Source organism: Mobula hypostoma, chromosome 1 (genome assembly GCF_963921235.1).
Source record: "Mobula hypostoma chromosome 1, sMobHyp1.1, whole genome shotgun sequence".
Lineage (NCBI taxonomy): Eukaryota > Metazoa > Chordata > Chondrichthyes > Myliobatiformes > Myliobatidae > Mobula > Mobula hypostoma.
Window position 1 is genome coordinate 218,582,851 of NC_086097.1, and position 21,783 is coordinate 218,604,633.

The following is a 21,783-nucleotide window of genomic DNA, read 5'->3' on the forward strand; positions in this document are numbered from 1 at the left end:
TTGAAAAAGAACACTGGAGATGAGAGTTACCCGAAACTGGAGTCCAAATTGCATGACCTGCAGTCTCATTGTTTGGTCTTTGAAGATTTATTTAGGGTGTCTTCATTTTGAATCTATTTTTTCGTCATGTACAATTGAATTGTATGTGAAGTAAAACATGTACAGTTTTATTTAGCATAACCACTTGTACTCAACTGGAGAAGCAGGAACTTGTATGTCAGTATAAGTTTTTGAAAGTTATATTGATTTAAAGCTGATCAGTGTCAGCTCTCCTCATCAATGACTTATCCATCTTCCTTCCAGTTCCTTCCCTACTTTCTCAGCATGTTGTTTACTTACTTCACTCTTATATTCGAATCTGATAAAAAGGATTATCCTTCATTACAACTGCATTAGTTGCACTGTAAGCATTAGAAGTAATTTTGTCAAAGTCCAGTTACATTGTTGATATTCTTCTAACCATTGTGAAATTGCATGGGGAAATGAGAGAAGAAGCCACAAAGCTTTCCTAGATATTATGTGTTTGACGCTGTTGAATAGGTTTGGGCATGAGCCAAGTATGGAGTGCTGATCTAAATCTTGCTATCATTAACCCCAGAAAGCATAACTATCCCAGCAGGTGACCTTCCTTTCTCATATTAACCATTCAGTGTGCAAATGACATTGCATAACAACTATTAAAAACTGAAAAAAAACATTGCATATTCCTGATGACACACTTGAATAAAGCAACTTCATTCAAATAACAATAAATAAAATGTTGACCACTCCAATTCACGAGACTAGATTCAGACTGAATCCCACTAAAAAAAAGGCTGTATACAAGAAATTAAAAACGGACAATTCTGAGAGTCATTCAGCAGGTCAGGCAGCATCTGTGGAAAGATTTAATGATTTATCGGAACTGATGGGATTTCATCAACCTAAAACATAACTATGTTTCTTTGATGAGTGTTCCCACATTTTCTGCTTTTTAATTCAGGTTTTTACTTGTTTATATTTGAACTCTGTAAGCATTATATGTAACATCCATCTTACATTTATAACATCATCATCTCCAAAAATATCAGATTATTTAAATACTACTCCTATTGCTTATGGAATTCTTATATTGAACACTTCATGCTCTTGATACTTAGGATTAAATTAAGACTCTTGTAAAACTCCATTTAAAACATGATTAAATGAACTCTGCAAAAGAAGTATCCCAGATCTGTGATGCTTTGAATAAAGTATGCTGTAATTAAACTTGCAGACGCTTAAAGAATACTTCTCACCCAAAGAAAGTGCCTGATGGACATCGGTACCTTTTTCGTGGCAGGATAAATACAGAGATCATGGAAGTGGAAAATGTTGATGATGGAACAGGTAATTCTTTGTTATATTGCTTGAATTTAACCAATGTTTAAGGATTTTATTTATTTTTATCGATGTGATGGATTCAAAATGCCACCAAATATAAATATTACATTGCTAATAATATCAATGCCATTAAATAAAATTTTATTTTGCTGGTAGCTGAACATTAATTAAAAATATTCAAAAATTAAAGATCAACTTTAATTTGACAGTGGATGTGCCTTTAAATATTCCACTGAGATGGACACTGCAATATCATATCCTACAACACAGTTGTTTATGCAGATTTGATTATTAGAAGGTTAAACAAAAAGCTTAAAATGCAACATTCAGCTTTGGAGAATGCATCCAGGCAAACATAGAACTGGGCTTGATGGAAATCATGGCAGGCAAATGCTAAATAGCCGGGGAGTCTAAATTCTTTTAACTCTATAAAAATACATGGAGATCATGTTGTGTAATAAACTTCTGTCTATTCAATATAAACTAACCAGTCTATCAATTTAATACAAGTTGTGTACCCCTTATCTGAAATGCCTGGGCCAAGAAGCGTTTTGGATTTTGAAATATTTGCCTCTATATAATGAGATACCTTTGGGATGGGACCCAAGTCTAAACACAAAATCAATACTTTACATATACAGCTTATACCCTGAATGTAGTTTTACATAATATTTTAAATAATTTTGTGCATGAAACAATGATGTGCACATTGCACTATCAGAAAGGTAAGATGCACTATGTTGGCCACCCAGGTGGCCAATTTGTGGATGTTTGGGATCACCATCATTCCCAACTCTGAATTTCCACCAGTAACCAGACTTTGCCTTACTCTTGCTCATCACACGTATGTACTGACCTAGTCATTCAGCAGGTTAGATTTCTGTCAGCAATGATCTTGGCAAACTCATCAATGAATTTCTCTGCTGCTTTGTGATAGCAGACACAAAACTTCCAAAATTCACTGCTGTGCCCTTTCTTTCACTTCTGCAACAAGCCTCCAGAATATTTATGATTACCTTCAATTTTCAGTTTGCCTTGATAGATCTCGTTTCCTGATCTGTGAAGCAGCATTGGTTCACTCTGATGCTGACAAATCCACTTTTACAATACACAATCGAGATCATAAATTTTCACTTTATACAGTGTTCTCCACTTTTCATTACAGTTGTGAAGCCACTTCTCAGAACTGTCTGTGGTGTGCAGAGACCCGCACACCACCTGGGAAATCTTCCCAGCGTCTTGTGGAATTTTCCATTTGTGACGTCACGTCAGCGCTCAAAAAAAGTTCTGATTTTGGAGGTTTTCGGATTTTGGAATTTCGGATAAGTGGTACTCAACCCGTACTAGCTACTTATTACAATGATCCAATGGCCTATTTTGGGTTAAGCGTGCTGTTCCTTGTATGGACATCAGTGTTAGGACAGTTTCATGAGTTACAGGCAGCCTACACTACTGTAAATTAGGAATAAATCCTATAACACAATAACCCTTTCATATATGTGGAGGAAGGAAGAAAAGAAATCGAGGCAGCTCAGTGTGAGGAGTTCAGCTGCAAGGACCTGGATGCATTAAGTGAGCATGCTCAGGGATTAAGGGCAGTAAATGCAGCTCCAGATTCCATATACTACTAATAGCTCCAGTTCCCAGGCACTGCTAAATCCGTAACACGCTGACACTTACTGACTAGCCATCTGCATGAATCAGGAGGTGAAACTAAACAAAAGAAACACTATGTAACGCTTGAAATTTAAATTACAAGCGGGAAATGCTAGAAATACTCAGCACATGTAGGAAGAGAAGCAGCACAACACACAAAATGCTGGAGGAACTGTGAAGGTCAGGCAGCTTCTATGGAAATGAATGAACAGTTGAGACCGTTTCGCTGAACACCTACGCTTTGTCCGCCAGAGAAAGCAGGATCTCCCAGTGGCCACACATTTTAATTCCACGTCCCATTCCCATTCTGATATGTCTATCCACGGCCTCCTCTACTGTCAAAATGAAGCCACACTCAGGTTGGAGGAACAACACCTTACATTCCGTCTGGGGAGCCTCCAACCTGATGGCATGAACATCGACTTCTCTAACTTCTGCTAATGCCCCACCTCCCCCTCGTACCCCATCCGTTATTTATTTATAAACATACATTCTTTCTCTCGCTCTCCTTTTCCTCCGTCTATCCGTCTGACTATACCCCTTGCCCATCCTCTGGGTTTTTCCCCCCCTCCCCCTTTTCCTTCTCCCTGGGCCTCCTGTCCCATAATCTTCTCATATCCCTTTTGCCAATCACCTGTCCAGCTCTTGGCTCCATCCCTCCCCCTCCTGTCTTCTCTTATCATTTCGGATCTCCCCCTCCCCCCCCACTTTCAAATCTCTTACTAACTCTTCCTTCAGTTAGTCCTGACGAAGGGTCTCGGCCCGAAACATCGACTGTACCTCTTCCTAGAGATGCTGCCTGGCCTGCTGCGTTCACCAGCAACTTTGATGTGTGTTGCTTTAATTTTCAGCATCTGCAGAATTCCTCGTGTTTACAATCCACAGTCAAAGTCACTTGGATCACATTTCTTCCCCATTCTCAGATTTGGCCTGAACAACAACTGAACCTCTTGACCATGCCTGCATGCTTTTATGAATTGAGTTGCTACACTTGCTTGGCTGATTAGATATTTGCATTAATGAGCTGATGCACAGGTGCACCTAATAAAATAGCCACTGAGCATATGTTTGTTAACATAGATTAATTTACATATTTCAAATAATTTCTGAACTCACTTATTTTCACTGAGAATGTATTGTACGAGATGTATAACGGCTGGAATCATCTTCTTCACCAACTTGGTGCTTTGAACATTATGACTAATGCAACGCAAACTCCAAATCATAGAAAGCAGTGTTCAAAGAAATTCTGAGCTTCTACCCACAGGACAATTTTTTCTATGATTAACATTTCCCACAAGGATGTGGGAAGGAGAATAAACCAATGTGTTTGCCCAGTTTAGAATTAATCTGTAAACATAATAGCTAGGCAGGAAAATGAAGGTAAACTTACAGATGATTTGTGCGACAGTCACATCTTGATACATCAGCAAGATTCTGCATTGACAACGAGGGACCCAGGGAAACTTTTTAAACACAATTAGTACATTCATTCTTTCCACGTGGAGAAACCAGAGTGGCAAAGCAATAAGGGGACAAACAAGGAGAAGTTAAACAAAACAGTTGTTTGCGTTCACCAGCAACTTTGATGTATGTTGCTTGAATTTCCAGCATCTGCAGAATTCCTGTGTTTGCGTTTACAAAATCATTGTAATTTTCCATAGCATCTGAACTACAGATATCTTGATGATGAGTGTTATTTTTTTAACCATGAAAGTAAACATAATAAAATTATAAATAGAGCACAAGTGCAGGCTCTGGAATAGAACCTCAACCACCAAGATTTACATTGGGAAGTAGTTAGCTCACTGCACTGTTTTCATGAGATTTTCCCAACAATTTCTGCCTTTCACAATGAACTGCTTGCTTGTTTATTTTATAGAATCTGAGCTATTAATATTCTGACACCTTAGACTATTTCTACCATGTGAATGATACAATAGGTATGTTGTAGAATACTCTCTGCAATTCAAACGTTACCCACCCAAGCACAACACCATATGGGACAAAGCATCCTACTGAGCGAACATTCAGTCTGCTACCTGAAATATTTATTCTTTCCACTTCTGGCGCATTCTGGCTGCAGTGTATCACTTTTTTTTCAGATACAGCACTAAGTAGATTGCTAAACCAGTCAATACTGAAGTTTGCTCTATTGAAAACACTTCTTTTCCTGAAAGTATGCAATATCAGGAAAAGTTAAAAATCTGGACAGGTGCAAAGTTTCTGATGGGTGAAAAAGAGATCCTGATGGGAACCTTAGGTATTCCACAGCTATTGTAAGTTGTAACTTTTTATTTAAGAGACTTGCCTGGAATTCAGCCTGTTTTGACAGGCCTGGCTTCCAGATGGACAGAGTGCATTCTGGAACAGTCCTCACTACAGGTAAAGGCCTGGCTATTTCTGGTTAGCATAAAGAGAGGAGGGGATACAATTCTTAACCCAATTAGCCAGTGGATGTTTTGATCCTGAAGGAGATGATCCTATTGGGTTCTGATCTTGGGGAGGTTGAACAGTCCGCTTCTGATCTGGTTCCTTGTAGCTGGGTGGTTGGGTGGGTGGTTGGGGGACATTCTGATGGCAGGAAAGCAGGTAAACTTGAAGTTTAGGAGGGATGTCCCAAAGACAGAGCTACATGGCTTTTTAGCATTTTCTTTAAAATATCCTTGAAATACTGTACTTTTATTTAATTCTGGGACAAAAACATGCAAAGGAAGTTAGAGACAGGAGAGATTCAGCAGATACTGGAAATTTCGAGCAAAGTCAGGCAGCATCTATGGAGGGGAATAAGCAGTCTATGTTATGGGCTGAGGCCTTTCATTAGGATTCAAATCGAAGGGATCAGAATCTAGAATAGAAGGAGGGGGAGGGGAAGAGGTTCAAGCTGGCAGGTGATAGGTGAGATCAGGCGGAGGGGAAGGATGGTGGGTGGGGGAGGAGGGGTGATGTGACGTTGGGAGGAGACAGGTGAAAGAGATAAAGGGCTGAAGAAGGGATCTATAGGAGAGGAGAGTGGACCATGGAATGAAGGGAAGGAAGTGGAGAACTAGAGGGAGGTGATGGGCAGGTCATAAGGGCAGGTAAGGGGAAGAGAAGGGTGAAAGGATCGCCAGAATGGGGTATGAAAATAGAGAAGAAGGGGCGGGGGGTGCAGGAACAGAGGTAAGTGATATCAATATCAGGTTACTCACATAGAATATGTGGTGTTGCTACTCCAATCTGAGTTTGGCCTCATCATGGAGGTAGAGAAGGCCGTGGACAGATATGTGGATATATGAATAAGAAGTTGAATTGAAATGGATGGCCATCAGAAGATCTTGCCTTTTACAGCACACAGAGTAAAGGTGCTCCATGAAATGATTCCCCTATTTGCGCTGGGTCTCACCAAGGTAGAGGAGGCCAAAGTGGGAGCACTGAAAGCAATAAATGACCTCAACAGGCTTCCAGGTGAAGTACCGCCTCGCTGGGGAGGCTTGTCCCTGCAAATGTGACAAGTGCAACACCTGGCCTTACACTTCCACCCTCACCAGCATTCAGGGTCCTAAATAGTCCTTCCAAGTCTGGCGCTTTCCTTCTTTTTATTTTATTTTCCGCAGTCCTGTCCTATTAGGTTCTTTCCTCTTCAGCCTTTCACCTATCACCTATCACCTCCCTGCTTCTCACATCACCCCCCCGCCACCCATCTACCTTACCCCCCTCACCTGCCACCTGTCAGCTTATATTTCTCCTCCCCCTACCTTCTTATTCTGGTTTTCTGCCCTCTTCCTTTCCAGTCCCGATGAAGAGTTGTGGCACAAAACATCCACTGTTTATTCCCATCTTTAGATGCTGCCTGATCTGCTGAGTTCCTCCAGTGTTTTGGGTGTGTTGCAAAGTAATTTGTTCTACCAAGTTTAATCTATTAGTCTAATGGCTCAAACCATTTCCTGGGAATAGGGTTCTTGTCTCTGTCTTTGTTTGGAAGTTGGACGTTTTGAAATGAATCTGATATTTAATTACTTTTTACATTTCTGTTGACGGCAATTCACCAGTTTTCAATGGATTAAGTATTCCTATTTCAAGTCATAGAGTTACAGGGTTAAAGAACACTACAGTACAGAAGAAGGCCCTTCGGCCCATCTATTCTATGCCAAGCTATCATTCTCCTTAGTCCCATCCATCCCATGCGGTTGGGATTTATCTGTGTTTGCAAATAGTGCTCTGGACTGGTGGAAAGAATAAGTATTTGACATTGGAGTTGTTTAAGAAATATTACAGTGCTTTATGAAACCCCCTGGTTTCCTTGGCTGCATTAGTCTTGGGAAAACACTCTCTGGTCCTGCCAAACTCATAAGATTGAGACAGCTATCTTGCCCCAAACCCCGGTGTGTGTGGATGCTGTGTAATTTGCTACCCTGTTACAAATTAGAGCTATGAATTAACAGACAGGACACTGCATACAATTAAAGGAATTATATTTATGAATCTTAACTTAACTAAAGGGTTAGTAAAGAGAAACAAAAAGAAAAGGGCCCATTTTAATTAAAACAGTCAAATGTGCCCAAGTCTTGAACTTCTCTGTCTCTCATGCGCTGGGCCCTCAGTCAACATGAAAGCACACGTCATCTTCCGAACTTTGCTCGCATCCATCTCGAACAAACGACTGGTTCTTCCCAGCATCTTCTCTCTTCATCTCCCACAGAACCAAAAAACCCCCCCAAGACCAACCTTAGTGTCCCTCATGAAGAAAACCTCCCCCTAATTCTACCATCCTAACTGGATGGCACACATTCCTCATCTTCAACAATAACCCAAACAAGCTGCCAGCAGTACTGACTGCTCTTACAGAACTGCTAAATGAAATACATACAGCTTAACAGTAAAAAAATATGAACCAGGGCATTACACTTAAATTACTTGATAGGATTGCTTGGTCCACATCCTGAAATATGAACCAGTGAATTCAGCTGATGGGGAAATGGCTACATTACTAATACAATTTGTCTTTTTTTTCAATTAATGTCGAACAGTATAATGCTTTTGGCTTGATGAGGTATGAAATAGCCTTTTCTATTATTAACTTCTCGGGGTTTGATATTGTTCTTTGTGTTACATTTATTCAACTGTTCATTTATTTCCCACAAATGAATAAAGAACTTTCAATTACATTATAAAACTATATATTTTCAGCATTAATGAATTGAATAATTCAATATCGCCTGCCGCTTTGCACTAATTTATGCCACATGCTGTGGATTCAAAAGATTTACAAAACTTTATTGTCTTTCTAACCATACATCAGCTCTGCAGGGCAGAATGAGACAGCGTTTCTCAGGAGCAGTGCAATCATAACATAACAAATGCAACACTAAATAATAAACATAACAATAAATAGTAAATCACAACAGCCACATGTCAGTTAAAGTCAAGTTAAAAGTGTCCAAAGCAGAGTCAGGTGGAGCAGCTATTTAGCAGTCTGACTGCCTGTGGGAGGAAGCTGTTTAGTAGCCTTGTGGTTTTAGTTTTGATGCTCCTGTAACATTTGCCTGATGGCAGAAGAACAAACAGTTCATGGAGAGGGTGTGAGGGGTCTTTAATGATATATCGTGTCTTCTGGAGGCATTGACTCTGAAAGAGGTCTTGGACAGAAGATAGGGAAACCCCAATGACCTTCAAATAAGATGATCAAATAAGTAAAAAAAGTGAGATCATAGTTTTTCAGAATTTATGTGATATTTCAAACTTATTTCCTTGGTTAGGGTTTAAAATATAAAACAAAGTTGTGTATAATTATCTTTGCTCTTCTCTCCAGCGGATTATCATAGCAGTGGTCATACAGTGATCAATGGTTGGAAAATACATAACACTGCCAAAAATAAATGGTTCGTCTGCATGGCAAAATCATCAGAAGACAAACAGGAATGGCTTGAGGCCTTTCTAAAGGAGCGAGAACGAAGAAAGAGTAAGCTGTGTAATTTTAGTCTTTGTTAAACATTAATGAAATTAAAGAATCTCTTCTCTACTGCTGTCCTCTGCCTCCCATCATTCCTCAGCTCCCCTCCCTTCGACCCTTGATCCTCTCCCAGCTGACCTCTGGCCCTGACTCACTGCCGCACATTCAGGCATCCTTCACTTGCATCTAAACTCTTGTCAGTGCTCCTGCCTGCATTCCCTCTGCCAGTGACTTATGGGTGTTCTGGCTATCCATTCCTGAGATAGCGCTTTGGAGAGACAGGCAGGTGACTGTGACTAGAAATGACTGCAGGACATTAGTAGTCCCTGCTGTCCTACAAACTTTGGAAACCAGACTACCTAAAGAGAGCGTGTTTTTAATTTGGGATATTATCATTAGTGTCAAGACCAACTTTTATTGCATACCCTTGATTGTCCTGGTGAAGGTGGTGAGAGCTGTCTTATTGAACTACTGACGTGCTACTAATGAAGGAACTCCCATAGTTCTGTTGTGTTGAAAGTTCCAGGGTCTAGATCTGTGATACATTTCCAAGATGGTGTGCAACTTGGAGGGGATCTTGCAGATCTCAGACCTTCTTCGTGGTGGAAGTTGTAATTTGGGAATTGCTCTTTGACAAGCTTGTGTGAGTGATCGCCATGCATTTTGTACATGGTATGCAATGTAATAATTATGTGCTGGTGAAGAAGGGAGTGAAAGTTTAGAATAGCTTATGGCATGTTGAACAAGTAGATTACTTTGCCCTGGATTGTGTTGAGCCTCCTGAGAGTTGGCATTGCTCTCATCTAGATAAATGAATGTATTCCATCATACTCCTGACTCGTACTCAGAAAAATGTTTTTGTGTTACCTGGAGAGTCTCTTCTTGCAGGATAACCAGTCTGATCTGCTCCTGTAGCCATGGTATTTGACTAGTGTAGGTAGTTGAGATTTAACTTGACTCAGTTACTGTGGGAGTTTCATGCCAGAAGCATATTCTACCATATTCCACGGATAAATAGTTGATATGCTACTCCTTGCTATGCTCCACCTGTTCAAGTTCAAGTATTGAATATTGAAAAGCCTAGATAGAATGAATGTGAAGTAGATATTTCCTATAGCGGGGGACCCTAGCATCAGAGTGCACAGCCTCAGAGTAGAGGGATGTTTCCTTGGAAAAGAAATGAAGAGGAATTTTTTAGCCACAGGGTGGTGAATCTGTGGAATGCCATGCCACAGATGGCTGTGGAGGCCAAGTGATTGGATCTATTTAAAATAGAGGTTGATAGGTCCTTGATTAGTAAGGGTGTCAAGGGTTACGGGGAGAGGGTGGGAGAATGGGGGTGAGAAGGATATTGGGTCAGCCATGATGGAATGGTGGAGCAGACTCAATTGGCTGAATGGCCTAATTTTGCTCCTGTGTCTTATGGTCTTATTCTTAATGGCAGAACATCAATTATATTCTGTGTTGAGAACAAACCAGTTTTTTTTTGTGGAACTGTAGAACAATGAATGTTACGCCCCTGAAAAATGGGGAGAAATAATCACGACAGTGATGTGGTGTTTCCTCATTGAGAGCATTTACTCAAGTGATCAAAAATATATACAAATTACAAAAAAAAATCTTCACAACAAATTGGTTGCAGCAGAATACATGCCCTCTGTAAATTACAGCAATATACATTATTTTCCTGAGACATAATTCTCATTTTCTCTACTGTTACTGGTGAATAATATGTAGCATTAGATCAGTAAACTCTCACAAAACTTAATAAAGTTACTAAATGAACAATACACAAACAATTGTGCAAAATACATTTACATATGTGCACATGCAAACTCATAAACGGCAACAATGATGTATTTTGGATTGTACTCACAAGGTTTGAAACTAGGCGTGGAACAAGATACCTGGATGATGATCTCTGAGAAAGGGGAAAAGTTGTACCATATGCTGTGTAAACAGGAAAATTTAATCAAAGACCGAAAACGGAAACTCAGCACATTTCCAAAATGCTTTTTGGGCAGGTAGGATATGAAATTTTAATATTACCATTAACGGCAATGGTTACTTAATTTTTCTCTGACATTTTCTCTATCTTGCTTCTCTTGAAAATATTCCGTGTCTCATTTAAATGTGCCTTAAATGACACCGTTGTATGTGCCTCAACCACTTCTTCTGGCAGCTCATTCCATACTCTCACCACCTTCTGTGTGGAAATTTTGCCCCTTGTATCCCTTTTAAATCTTCCCCTCTCACTCCAATTTTCTGACCCCTAGTTTTGGATGTCTCTACCCTGGGGAAAAGAATATTACCATCCACCTTATCGATGCCTCTCATAATTTTAAACATTTCTATCTGGTTGCCCCCTCATTCTCCAACTTTCCAAGGAATAAAGACCTACCCTGTCCAACCTCTCCATGTAATTCAGATCCACCAGTTGTGAACCTTTTATGCACTCCATTGTTGTAAATCTTTTATGTATTCTTTCCAGTTTAACCACATCTTTCCTATAACAGGGTGATCAAAACTGCACATGGTACTCAAAGTGTGTCCTCGCCAATGAGTTATACAACTATGACATAATGTCTTAGCTCCTGTGCTCAGTGCGCTGACTGATGAAGGCCAGCATGCTAAATGTCTTTTTCACAACTCTGTCCACATGTGACACCACTTTAAACAAACTGTGTACTTGTACTCCTAGATTCCTCTCTTCCATTACAATCCCAAGAGCCCTACCATCCATAATATAAGTCCTACGCGGGTTTGACGTTTCTAGTTGCGCCACCTCAGAGTTATTTGTATTGAAATCCATTTGCCACTCCTTGGCCCGCTTCCGTAACTGATCAAGAACCCCTTGTAATCTATGATAAGCTTCTTCACTATCAACGCCGCCTCCTAAATTTGTGTCATCTGCATACTTACTGATCAAATCTTGAGCATCCAACTCATTTAAATAAATGAGGATCTCAATTCAAACCCCTGTGGCATACCAGTAGCCTCCATTGCAAGAAACAACCTCCAGCCACCGCCTTCCGCTTTCTACCTCCAAGCCAACTTTGAATCTACCTAATTAGCTGTTACTAGATTTTGGCATCTGAACTTCCAGACTAGACTGTCATGTGAGACATTGCCGAAGACCTTCCTAATGTCCAAATAGACAACATTCACGATGCCATCCTCATCTGCCTTATCAGTTACTTTTGAAAGACTCTAAAATGTTCATCAATCATGACTTTCCACACAGAAAAGCCTGCTGACTCCTCCTAATCAGACTCTAACTATCCAAATGTTGCTCGATCCTGTCTTTCGGAATCACCTCCACTAATTTCCCCACCACTGATGTTAGGCTGAACATTCTGTAGTCCCCTGGCTCATCCTTGCTACATTTTGTAAACAATGGAACAGCATTTGCCACCTTCTAGCTTTTGGGAACTTCAATCATAGTAAACAATGAATCAAATATCCCTGCAAGGACTTCCTTCTCTAGCCTCCCACGGTCACAGGATTCATTCAGTCAGATGCTGGATTGATTCACCTTAATGTGCTGTGAGATTAAAATACCTCCTCCCTGGTAATATGAATGTTCTCCAAAACAGCTCCACTTGTTTTCCGTATCTCTCGAGCAAATATTATTTTTCTCCTCTGTATCTACTGAAGAGAAATATTTGTTAAAATCATACCCACTCCATGTGGTCCAAAACATAGCTAACTCTGCTGATCTCTAAGGGGATCTACTGTCTTCCTAGCCACCCTTTTACCCTTAATATAGCTGTAGAATCTCTTTGGATTTTCCTTAACCATTTCATACCTTCTTTGTCCTATTGATTTCCCTATTAAAGGTATTCTTAATTATCTTTTAGATATGAAGGGATTTGCTCGATTTCAATTTCCTCACCCAATATATGCTTCCTTCTTTCACTTGATCAGAGCCCCAATATTCCTTGATAGCCGGGGTTCCCTAAATTTGCCAGGTTTACCTTCTACCCTATCAGGAACATATTGCTCTTGGACACTTGTTATCACACCCTAAAAAGCCTTCCACTTGCCATTTGTTCATTTTCCTTCAAGCAAGCTCACTGAATTGACCTCTGTTAGATCCTGACTAATTTCCTCCAAAATTGGACCTGCTCCATTTTAGGACCCTAACCTGTGGACCTGACCTATCCTTTTCTATTACTGTCTTAAAACTAATAGAAGTATAGTCACTACAGCCAAAGTATACCCTGGCACCCACTTTAGTTACCTGCCCTGTCATGTTTAGAACATAGAACTGTACAGCTCAGGAGCAGGCCCCTTGGTCAAACCAGTTAAATTAGTAAACAAATGGCCAACTACACTAATCTCTTCTGCCTGCAAAATGTCAATATCTTTCCATTTTCCTTACATTCATGTGTCTATCTAAATGTCTTTAATGTATCTACTCTACCACCACACCAGACAGTGCATTCCAGGCACCCACAACCCTCTGTGTAAAACATTTGCCCCTCAGATCTCCTTTGAACTTACCCCCACTCACCTTAAATGCATGCCCTCTAGTATTAGACACTTCAACCCTGGGAAAAAGATACTGTCTGTCTGCTCTACCTGCGCCTCACATAAACTTCCATCAGATCTCCCCTCAGCCTCCGCTGTTTCAGAGGAAGCAACCTAAATTTGTCCAACCTCTCATTACAGCACATGCCCTCCATCATTCTTATAGCTGTGAGTAATATTCCTGCACAACTGTTCTTCAAGTTCCCACTAGAGTGATGTTTCCCATCTTGTTAAACCTTAGGTACTAAAATAAGTGCAGTTTAACTGAGTATTCTCTTCCCTGCCTTTACCATGTCCCTGGCTATCCTGGTTACTAGACTCGTTCTTGCTGGCTGTTGATTTATGCCATGACTAGCTCCTGCTCAGGTTCCACCACCCTGCCAATCACTAGCAGATTTACCTGCTAGGATACTAGTTCCTCTCTAGTTCAACCTGTCACTCTTGTACTTATCATCTCTACCAAGTAAGAGATCCTCGTAATCCAAGAAACTGAATTCCTGCCCCCTGCACCATGTTCTCAGCCATATCTGGCCAATCCTTCCATTTCCAACCTCACTAACGTATGGCATTGGGAGTAATCTGGAGATTACCACCCTGCTTCTTAAGTTACTAATTTTACTTCTAACTCCCTATGTTCATTGAGCAGGACCTCATCCCTTGTATCGTGTAGTGGCTGGTGCTTGTCACTGCATATTTTCTGAAATCAACATAAAATGAAATTGAACCTTGTGATGAAGGAATCAGCACAGCATCTCTCAGAGGAGCTCTTTGGCCACTCTGAGATGGCGTTTGAGAAGGAACATTACAATGCATTTCCTTGAGGCAGACAGCATGGTGACATTAGGCATTGCAACATTGGATTTATCTCCCTTTCTGGAGATGGTCACTATTACCACCTCTCTGCATGCTGTCCTCAACCGCAGAATAGTCAATATCTTCACAATAGAAGTAGATTGATGCTATGCTCTAGTACTTCAACAAAGATTCTGTTTGCTTATGAGGTCATTTTTTCAGCTGTCAATGACCCATTCAACCTCTAAACTGGTGGGGCAGTACTGAGATTATATCTTTTTGCATCAAAGGAGAACTTACGAGCTCTTCGGTAAAAGGACCGATAGCCCAGACTATTATCTAACTGGGGAGAAGGTTCAAACATCAGAGGTGCAGAGGGACTCAGAAGTCCTTGTGCAAGACTCCCAGAAAGTTAATTTAAATGTTGAGTCTGTGGGAAAGAAGGCAAATGCGATGTTGGCATTTATTTCAAGGGGAATAGAATATTAAAGCAAGCAGAGAATGCTGAGCCTTTACAAGACACCAGTCAGGCAGCACTTGGAGTATTATCAATAGTTTTGGGCCCCATATCTCAGAAACATTGCGTTGTCATTGGAGAAAGTCCAGAGGAGGTTCACAAGGATGATTCCGGGAATGAAGGGGTTAACATATGAGGAGCATTTGGCAACTTTGGGCCTGTACTCATTGGAGTTTAGAAGAATGCGGGGGGGAATCTCATTGAAACCTACTGAAAGTTCAAAGGTCTAATTAGGGTGGATGTGGAGAGGATGTTTCCTATGGTGGGGGTATCCAGAGGTAGAGGACATAGCCCCAAAATTGAGGGGCGACCCTTTAGAACGGAGGTAAGGAGGAATTTTTTTAGCTGATGAGTAGTAAATCTGTGGAATGTTCTGCCATGGACTGTGGTGGAGGCCAAGTCCATCGGTATATTTAATGCAGAAGTTGATAGCTTCCTGATCAGTCAGGGCATCAAGGGATATGGCAAGAAGGCAGGTATATGGGACTGAATGGGATCCGGGATCGGCCATGATGGAATGCCGGGGTAGACTCGATGGGCTAAATGGCCTAATTCTGCTCCTATGTCTTATGGTCTTAAGGTCTTCTTCAGGGTGCTCAGACTAATCAGTGCTGACTGCCTCAATGACCATGATAGGCCTTCTTTGTATGGCTGGTCCCTGGGAGTTTGATCTGGGCACTGTGAGGAATTCCTGCATGTTGAATCTCCTGTTATCTTTCAACCAGACATCAGGAGGGTCTAGAGACTTGAGGGCTGACGATGTCACCGAAGTGTGTTGCAAACCTACTGGCCACCATCCTCGTTCTGACTTTCTATGAGCTGGAAAAATCAGTAATGAAAAGCATGCTTTCTGCTCCGCTGCCACGTATAATCTGGTGAGGTGGGTGGGCCAGCATTTTGGAGCAGTGCAGTTGAGGAAAATTTAGATATTTATCAGGACATCTTTAACAATGTTTCAATGATCACAACTAGCCAAATCTCCCACTTTCAAATCTCTTACTATCTCTTCTTTCAGTTAGTCCTGATGAAGGGTCTCGGCCCAAAACGTCGACTGTACTTCTTCCTATAGATGCTGCCTGGCCTGCTGCATTCACCAGCATTTTGCGTGTGTTGCCTGAATTTCCAGCATACGCAGATTTTCTCGCGTGTACCCAAATCTACATAGTGGTTGTCAGTGATATTTGAAGGCTGCAGTGAAAACTGCGAATCAAAGCCAGTTTCAGAGATTTGCATTCTGTTTTCTGACAGGATAAAATCCAGCATGTGGTAGAGTGCTGAGTGGCTATTTGGGAGCAGCAATATTTTTAATAGGAACTAAGCATAGCTTTTATACTTTAGTGAGTTTGTCGCATGGCTGATGGAAATTAAAGAGATCAGTAAACCTGAAGAAGGAGTTCATCTGGGCCAAGCGCTGTTGGAGAACGGAATCATCCATCATGGTGAGTGACGATGGGGTTAGTACTGGGCTGATTGGACATATGAAGCATTATATATTGATTTTATTGGTTTATTATTGTTCCTTGTGCTGAGATACAGTGAAAAACTTCTGGTTACATACCATTAGGTAGATCATGCCATACACAAGTTATGAATGGATATCAAAGTAGACCTTATACAGCTGTATACATAGGTCTACATTGATATTAATTTATAATCACTCCCTGTGACTTAAAATGTATCTCACTCCAACAATTATTCGAAGGGTCTGTTGGATTCCGATGTTTTTAATTCAATGTTCTTTCAGAAGTCGGGAAAGAGGCACGGAACAAAGAAAATCTAAACCAGACAGTAGCAGGAGTGGTGCATAGTAGCAAAAGGGAGAAACAAAAGTAAAAAGAACATGACCAATGTGGAACAGCTCTTTTTCTACTACAGAAGTAGAAGAGAAAAATTCCATTACAATTTTTACAGATAAGAGTCAGCCAGTCAGAAACCCCTTATTTAAAATGATGCAGCACCAAGAGAAGTTTCCAGAGCTTTCCAGAATCATACTAATGTATCCACTAGGGGACACACTGAACAACTGCATATACATACTGTGACCACTAGGAAGCATACTAAGCAATTACTTACATATAAGTAATTATATAAAATACAAGCAGACAATTAATTGTTAAACTGCAGAGAAAATAGCAATTATACAGTCAGATTCAACAATCACCCCTTTGATTCTAAATCACACATCTAGAATCATTATATCTGAAAATACAGAGGTAGAAAAACTTGTGGTATCTACATCAAGTATAAAGTAATCAAACACTACCTTAGTTATAAAATTATTAAAGACATATTCTTCAAAGTATTCACAGGATTATGTCAGGGTTAGGCAGATTATTAGGCATACTTACATGAGTTTGAACTATTCTATTAATGACCGTTATACAGTACATGTAAAAAAGATGTAAACTATGATAAAACATATTAGTAGGAATATTAGTACTCGTAAGTAGGAGAAATTGTAAAAAATGTAACAACAACTAATATCAGAATAAACTTCATAATGTCCAGTAGTTGTTGATTTGCTTGAAGTCTTCTGGCTGGTTAGTGATTTGTTCACTACAGACCAGCAGCATAAGCATTATCATTAGCACATTAACTACAGTGCTTATTGTCCTCCTCAAGTGCCACTTTAGCTCACTTGCTGTGGCTGGCGTGTATCCATTTACTTTTGCCGTCTACCTTCACCACTGAGTTGGCAACAGCACTTGATAAGAACCTTCCCATTGAGCTCTCCAGTGGATCGTTATGTGGCTTCTTAATCAGGATCCACTCACCAGGAATCAGGGTGTGTCCTCCTCCTATTGGATCACTCCAAGCAGCAGAAACCTGCTAAGAAGCAGACTGGACAGCTTGTGTTAATTTCACACAATAGTTAACTAAACTGTCTGCCATAATGTGTATGTATATTAGCCTCTTAGAGATTGAGTGCTCCTAGCAATGACGTAGGATGTCCTGTTACCACATCAAATGGACTTACTTTAGTTTTGTTGTTTGGGGTTGCTGCGATGTTACATAAGACTATAGGAAGAGCTGTAGGCCATGGTATGCCTTTCTCTTGATACTTGATGTTGTTTGATAATTCCATACTCATTCATCTTGTTCTGAAAATGCTGGGTGATGTGGACAATGAAAAGACCATTCAATGTGGCTTCCCATCCCATGATCCTTTCCCTTCTCCAGTCTGGTATCCCTTTTGCCAATCAACTTTCCAGCTCCAGATCCACCCCTCCCCTCCTGTCTTCTCCTATCATATCGGATCTCCCCCTCCCACTCCCACTTTCAAATCTCCTACTATCTCTTCTTTCAGTTAGTCCTGACGAAGGGTCTCAGCCCGAAACGTCGACTGTACCTCTTCCTATAGATGCTGCCTGGACTGCTGTGTTCGCCAGCATTTTTTGTGTGTGTTGCTTGAATTTCCAGCATCTACAGATTTCCTCATGTCTGTGTTTTTAAATTCAATGTTCATCAGTTGACATAATTCTTGACAAATGTTCTGAGTGAAATGTGTGCCTTGATCAGAGTCAATGTGACATGGCAATCCCCATCTAGGAGTATAGTCCTTGATCACAATTTTTTCTGTGCCTGTGGCAGTGGCTCTTCTTGCTTAAACTTAAACCCATCTTGAAAAATTGTCCACTATAACCAGTACATCTGAGTATCCTCGACACTTTGGTAAAGAAATGTAGTAAGCTTGACCAGGTTGGGCAGGGCACTTAGTTTTGATAGCTTTTCCACTGATCCTGGATTTGTTTTCTGGTACAGGTTTCCCCCGCCATCCGAAGGTAAAGTGTTCCTATGAAACGGTTCGTAAGCTGAAATATCGTAAAGTGAAGAAGCAATTACCATTTATTTATATGGGAAAATTTTGTGAGCATTCGCAGACCCAAAAATAACCTTCCAAATCATGCCAAGTAACACATAAAACCTAAAATAACAGCAACATATAGTAAAAGCAGGAATGATATGATAAATACACAGCCTATATAAAGTAGAAATACTTTTCCACAATCATTACTGCACTGTTCTCCGTAGCGAAAATCTCACGCAAGCGCCATCGGCAGAAAATCTCACGCAAGTGCTGTTGGCAAAAACACGGCGCAAGCGCTCTCCAGTAACCTTTAAGCTATGAAGCTGCCAAATTATACCAAATAACACATAAAAATACCCAGCTGATATAAAGTAGAAATAATGTATGTACAGTGTAGTATCACTTACTGGAATTGGGAAGACAGCGCTGAGCACACTGATAATGATGTGTTAGGCTGAGTCGGAGCTTGGGTGGTGCAGTGGCCCCCACCCTCCAGGCCGCCGAGCGATACATTGCCGCGAAGCATGCAGGGGTGCAGTGGTAGCTGGGAGGCACACAGCACATCTTTAAGAAAAAAGCCGAAATAAACATGCTAATTAATTAGGTGCCGCCCAGCACGTAATTGTTGGCCCAGATCAGTGCCGATTTTCGATTGCGTCGTCTCTGATCTGGGCCGACAATTACGTGTCGGCAGCACCTAATTAATTAGCATGTTTATTTCGGCTTTTTTCTTAAAGATGTGCTGTGTGCCTCCCGGCTACTGTTGCATTCAAAGGGAATCGGTATCTGTCCATAGCCTGGGGATTGGGGTGGTGGGACACTGGGGTGTCATCTCGTCATCGTCTGTTTCCATTAGGACAGGCAGGTCATCTTCTATCTCTACCCGCCTCAATGTCGAAGGTCGAGGTTTGTCGTCTGCTGTGGCTGATGTGGAAGGCTTGCTTGACTGCTGAGCCTCGCGCATTTTTCTATCACACAGTTCTTTGTAAGGACTCAAACTATCCTGCAAATATCCTCTAAGCCGACGTACCCTTTCAAAATTAAAGTCGTACTTTATCGTTACTCATTTGGTTTCTATTGTTATCCTTTTTTCTTCCAATTGCATCAGATCTTCATCTATCAGATCTTGGTCATGGGATGCCAAAACCTCTTCAACATCATGTTCATCAGCTTCCACAAGCCAAACTCACGTTGTCCTTACTTCGTTCACCACGATCGAAACGCTTAATTATGTCTAGTTTTACGCTAAGTGTAACACCCTTACGAGCTCTTTTAGGCTTCTCCGATACCATAGAACTCATCTTGCAAATGACTGCTCACAGCATGTGTTAAAGCAATGCCGGTGAGGTTGCAGTTCTGAATCCAGGGGAGTGCGGCTGCTCGGGGCGCACGCTGCCTTTTATCGCGCGCTGATTTTTTTCGCAACAGTGAAAACACCTTCTGAAAGCTAAAACAAGGTACTAATGTAGGTCTTTCGTAACAGTGAGGTTTTGTAAAGTGAACGTTCGAAAAGCGGGGGACACCTGTATGTCATACATAATTCAAGCATTTATCGAGCTTGTGCCCTGAACTTTGGAATGCACCCCCATTGGGTGAATCTGCCGATCATCTTTTACACTCCAATGTGCCCTAGGGAGTGTTTCTGCCATGCCAGATAAGGGAGTATTGTAGTTGGAGCTATTAGCTTATGACTAGTGCCGTATCTCCAAACTCCATCACTGTTTAACTTCCCACTACTCTCCTTCCAGAACCATATTTCCTGGTTAGAGCATTGAGATTGAACCTCTCAAATATCTTGTATGTCTGTCTATGATACAGAGTTCAACTTCATTTCCATAATTCCAGTTGTCAGATTCACTGCACATGTTCTTGGTACTTTTATTTTCTTTAATTCTTTCCATGATGCCCTTTTTGCAATTTTATTAGCCAATGCATTCTTATGACTTTCCATTGTAGTCATTTTGAAGTGGTTTTTACATTGTGATAGAACAACTTCTGACAGTTGTTGTGTGACGTCATAAGTATTTGTACCAGTTGGACATTCTTGATTGGGGTTCGTACAGCTGTAAGAAATCCTCTTTGTCTCCATAAGTTCCCAGACTCATTAACAACTCCAAAAGCATATCGAGAATCGGTGTAGATATTAGCTGATCTTCCTTATGCCAACTTGCACGCTTCAGTCAAAGCTTTTAGTTCTGCCTCTTGCACAGAGGTACCAGGAGCCATGCATCCTGCTGTCAGCACATCAGTTCCAGAAACAATGACTCATCCAGCCATTCAAATTCCTCTCTCAATTGTTGAGGAGCCATTAGTATACAGAATCAGATCTGGGTTTGATAAAGCCATTTCTTTGTAATAATTTGCATCTTTAAGGCATGCTATTATTCTTGCACAGTTGTGGTCATCATAGTCTTCAGTGTCCAATGGTAGCAGTGTTGCTGGGTTCCCTGGACTCACTTGTTGTTTGATGGTATCAGATGCCTCAAGAACAGTAGATCTCTTGGACCTCTGAGCAGCTGTTACTTGAGAGGCCCTATTCATTGTCAGTAACGTGTGTACTAAGTGTGAATGTTGAACATTTAAAATTTGATCAAACATGATGCTAGAAATAGCTATGACAGTCCGATAGGTTTCCTGCACTGCTCACGGACACAGACCTCATCCTAATGCTACATTATCCAATTCAACAGAATAATAACCAACAGGATGCTGCAGGCCTCCATGTTTTGAGTTAAGACTGCCATCATGTAGCCATGTTTCTTGTTTACATATGGGGTAAATAGTTTACCTGTATCGGAGATTCCTAATACAGGTGCAGTACACAATGTCACTTTCAAAGTTTGGAAAGCTTCCAGTTGTTCTTCATAATGAGCCCATAGGATTATATGACCACTTACTGCCCTTCAGCAGGTTGTTGAGTGGTTGAGCATTTTCAGCACATGAATTGACAACTTCCCTGCTTAATGGATTGCAACCGATGGATTGTGCAACCAGAGTTTTACAAGATACTGAATGTAATGCCAGGCATTTAAATTTTAATGGATTGTCCTTCAACCAAATTAGAATGCTGTTCAACCAAAATTTATTTGCAAATGTTATTTTAACAGATCTGTTTTTTTAAATAGCAATGAATGAGTGTCCTTACTCCTAATTTCCAAGCAATGATGTATTGGAACAGAGGAA

The 21,783-nt window shown here is 40.8% G+C and overlaps 1 protein-coding gene across 1 annotated transcript in view; it reads left to right on the forward strand.

Annotated features, from left to right (window-relative positions):
* Window positions 1-21,783, forward strand: part of prex2 (phosphatidylinositol-3,4,5-trisphosphate-dependent Rac exchange factor 2) — a 401,147-nt gene that overhangs the window by 133,292 nt on the left and 246,072 nt on the right. Inside the window, exons 8-11 of the mRNA XM_063064762.1 lie at window positions 1,256-1,368; window positions 8,810-8,959; window positions 10,830-10,974; window positions 16,131-16,231. Of these exons, the coding sequence (XP_062920832.1) occupies window positions 1,256-1,368; window positions 8,810-8,959; window positions 10,830-10,974; window positions 16,131-16,231 (509 nt within the window). The remainder of the gene's footprint in view (window positions 1-1,255; window positions 1,369-8,809; window positions 8,960-10,829; window positions 10,975-16,130; window positions 16,232-21,783) is intronic.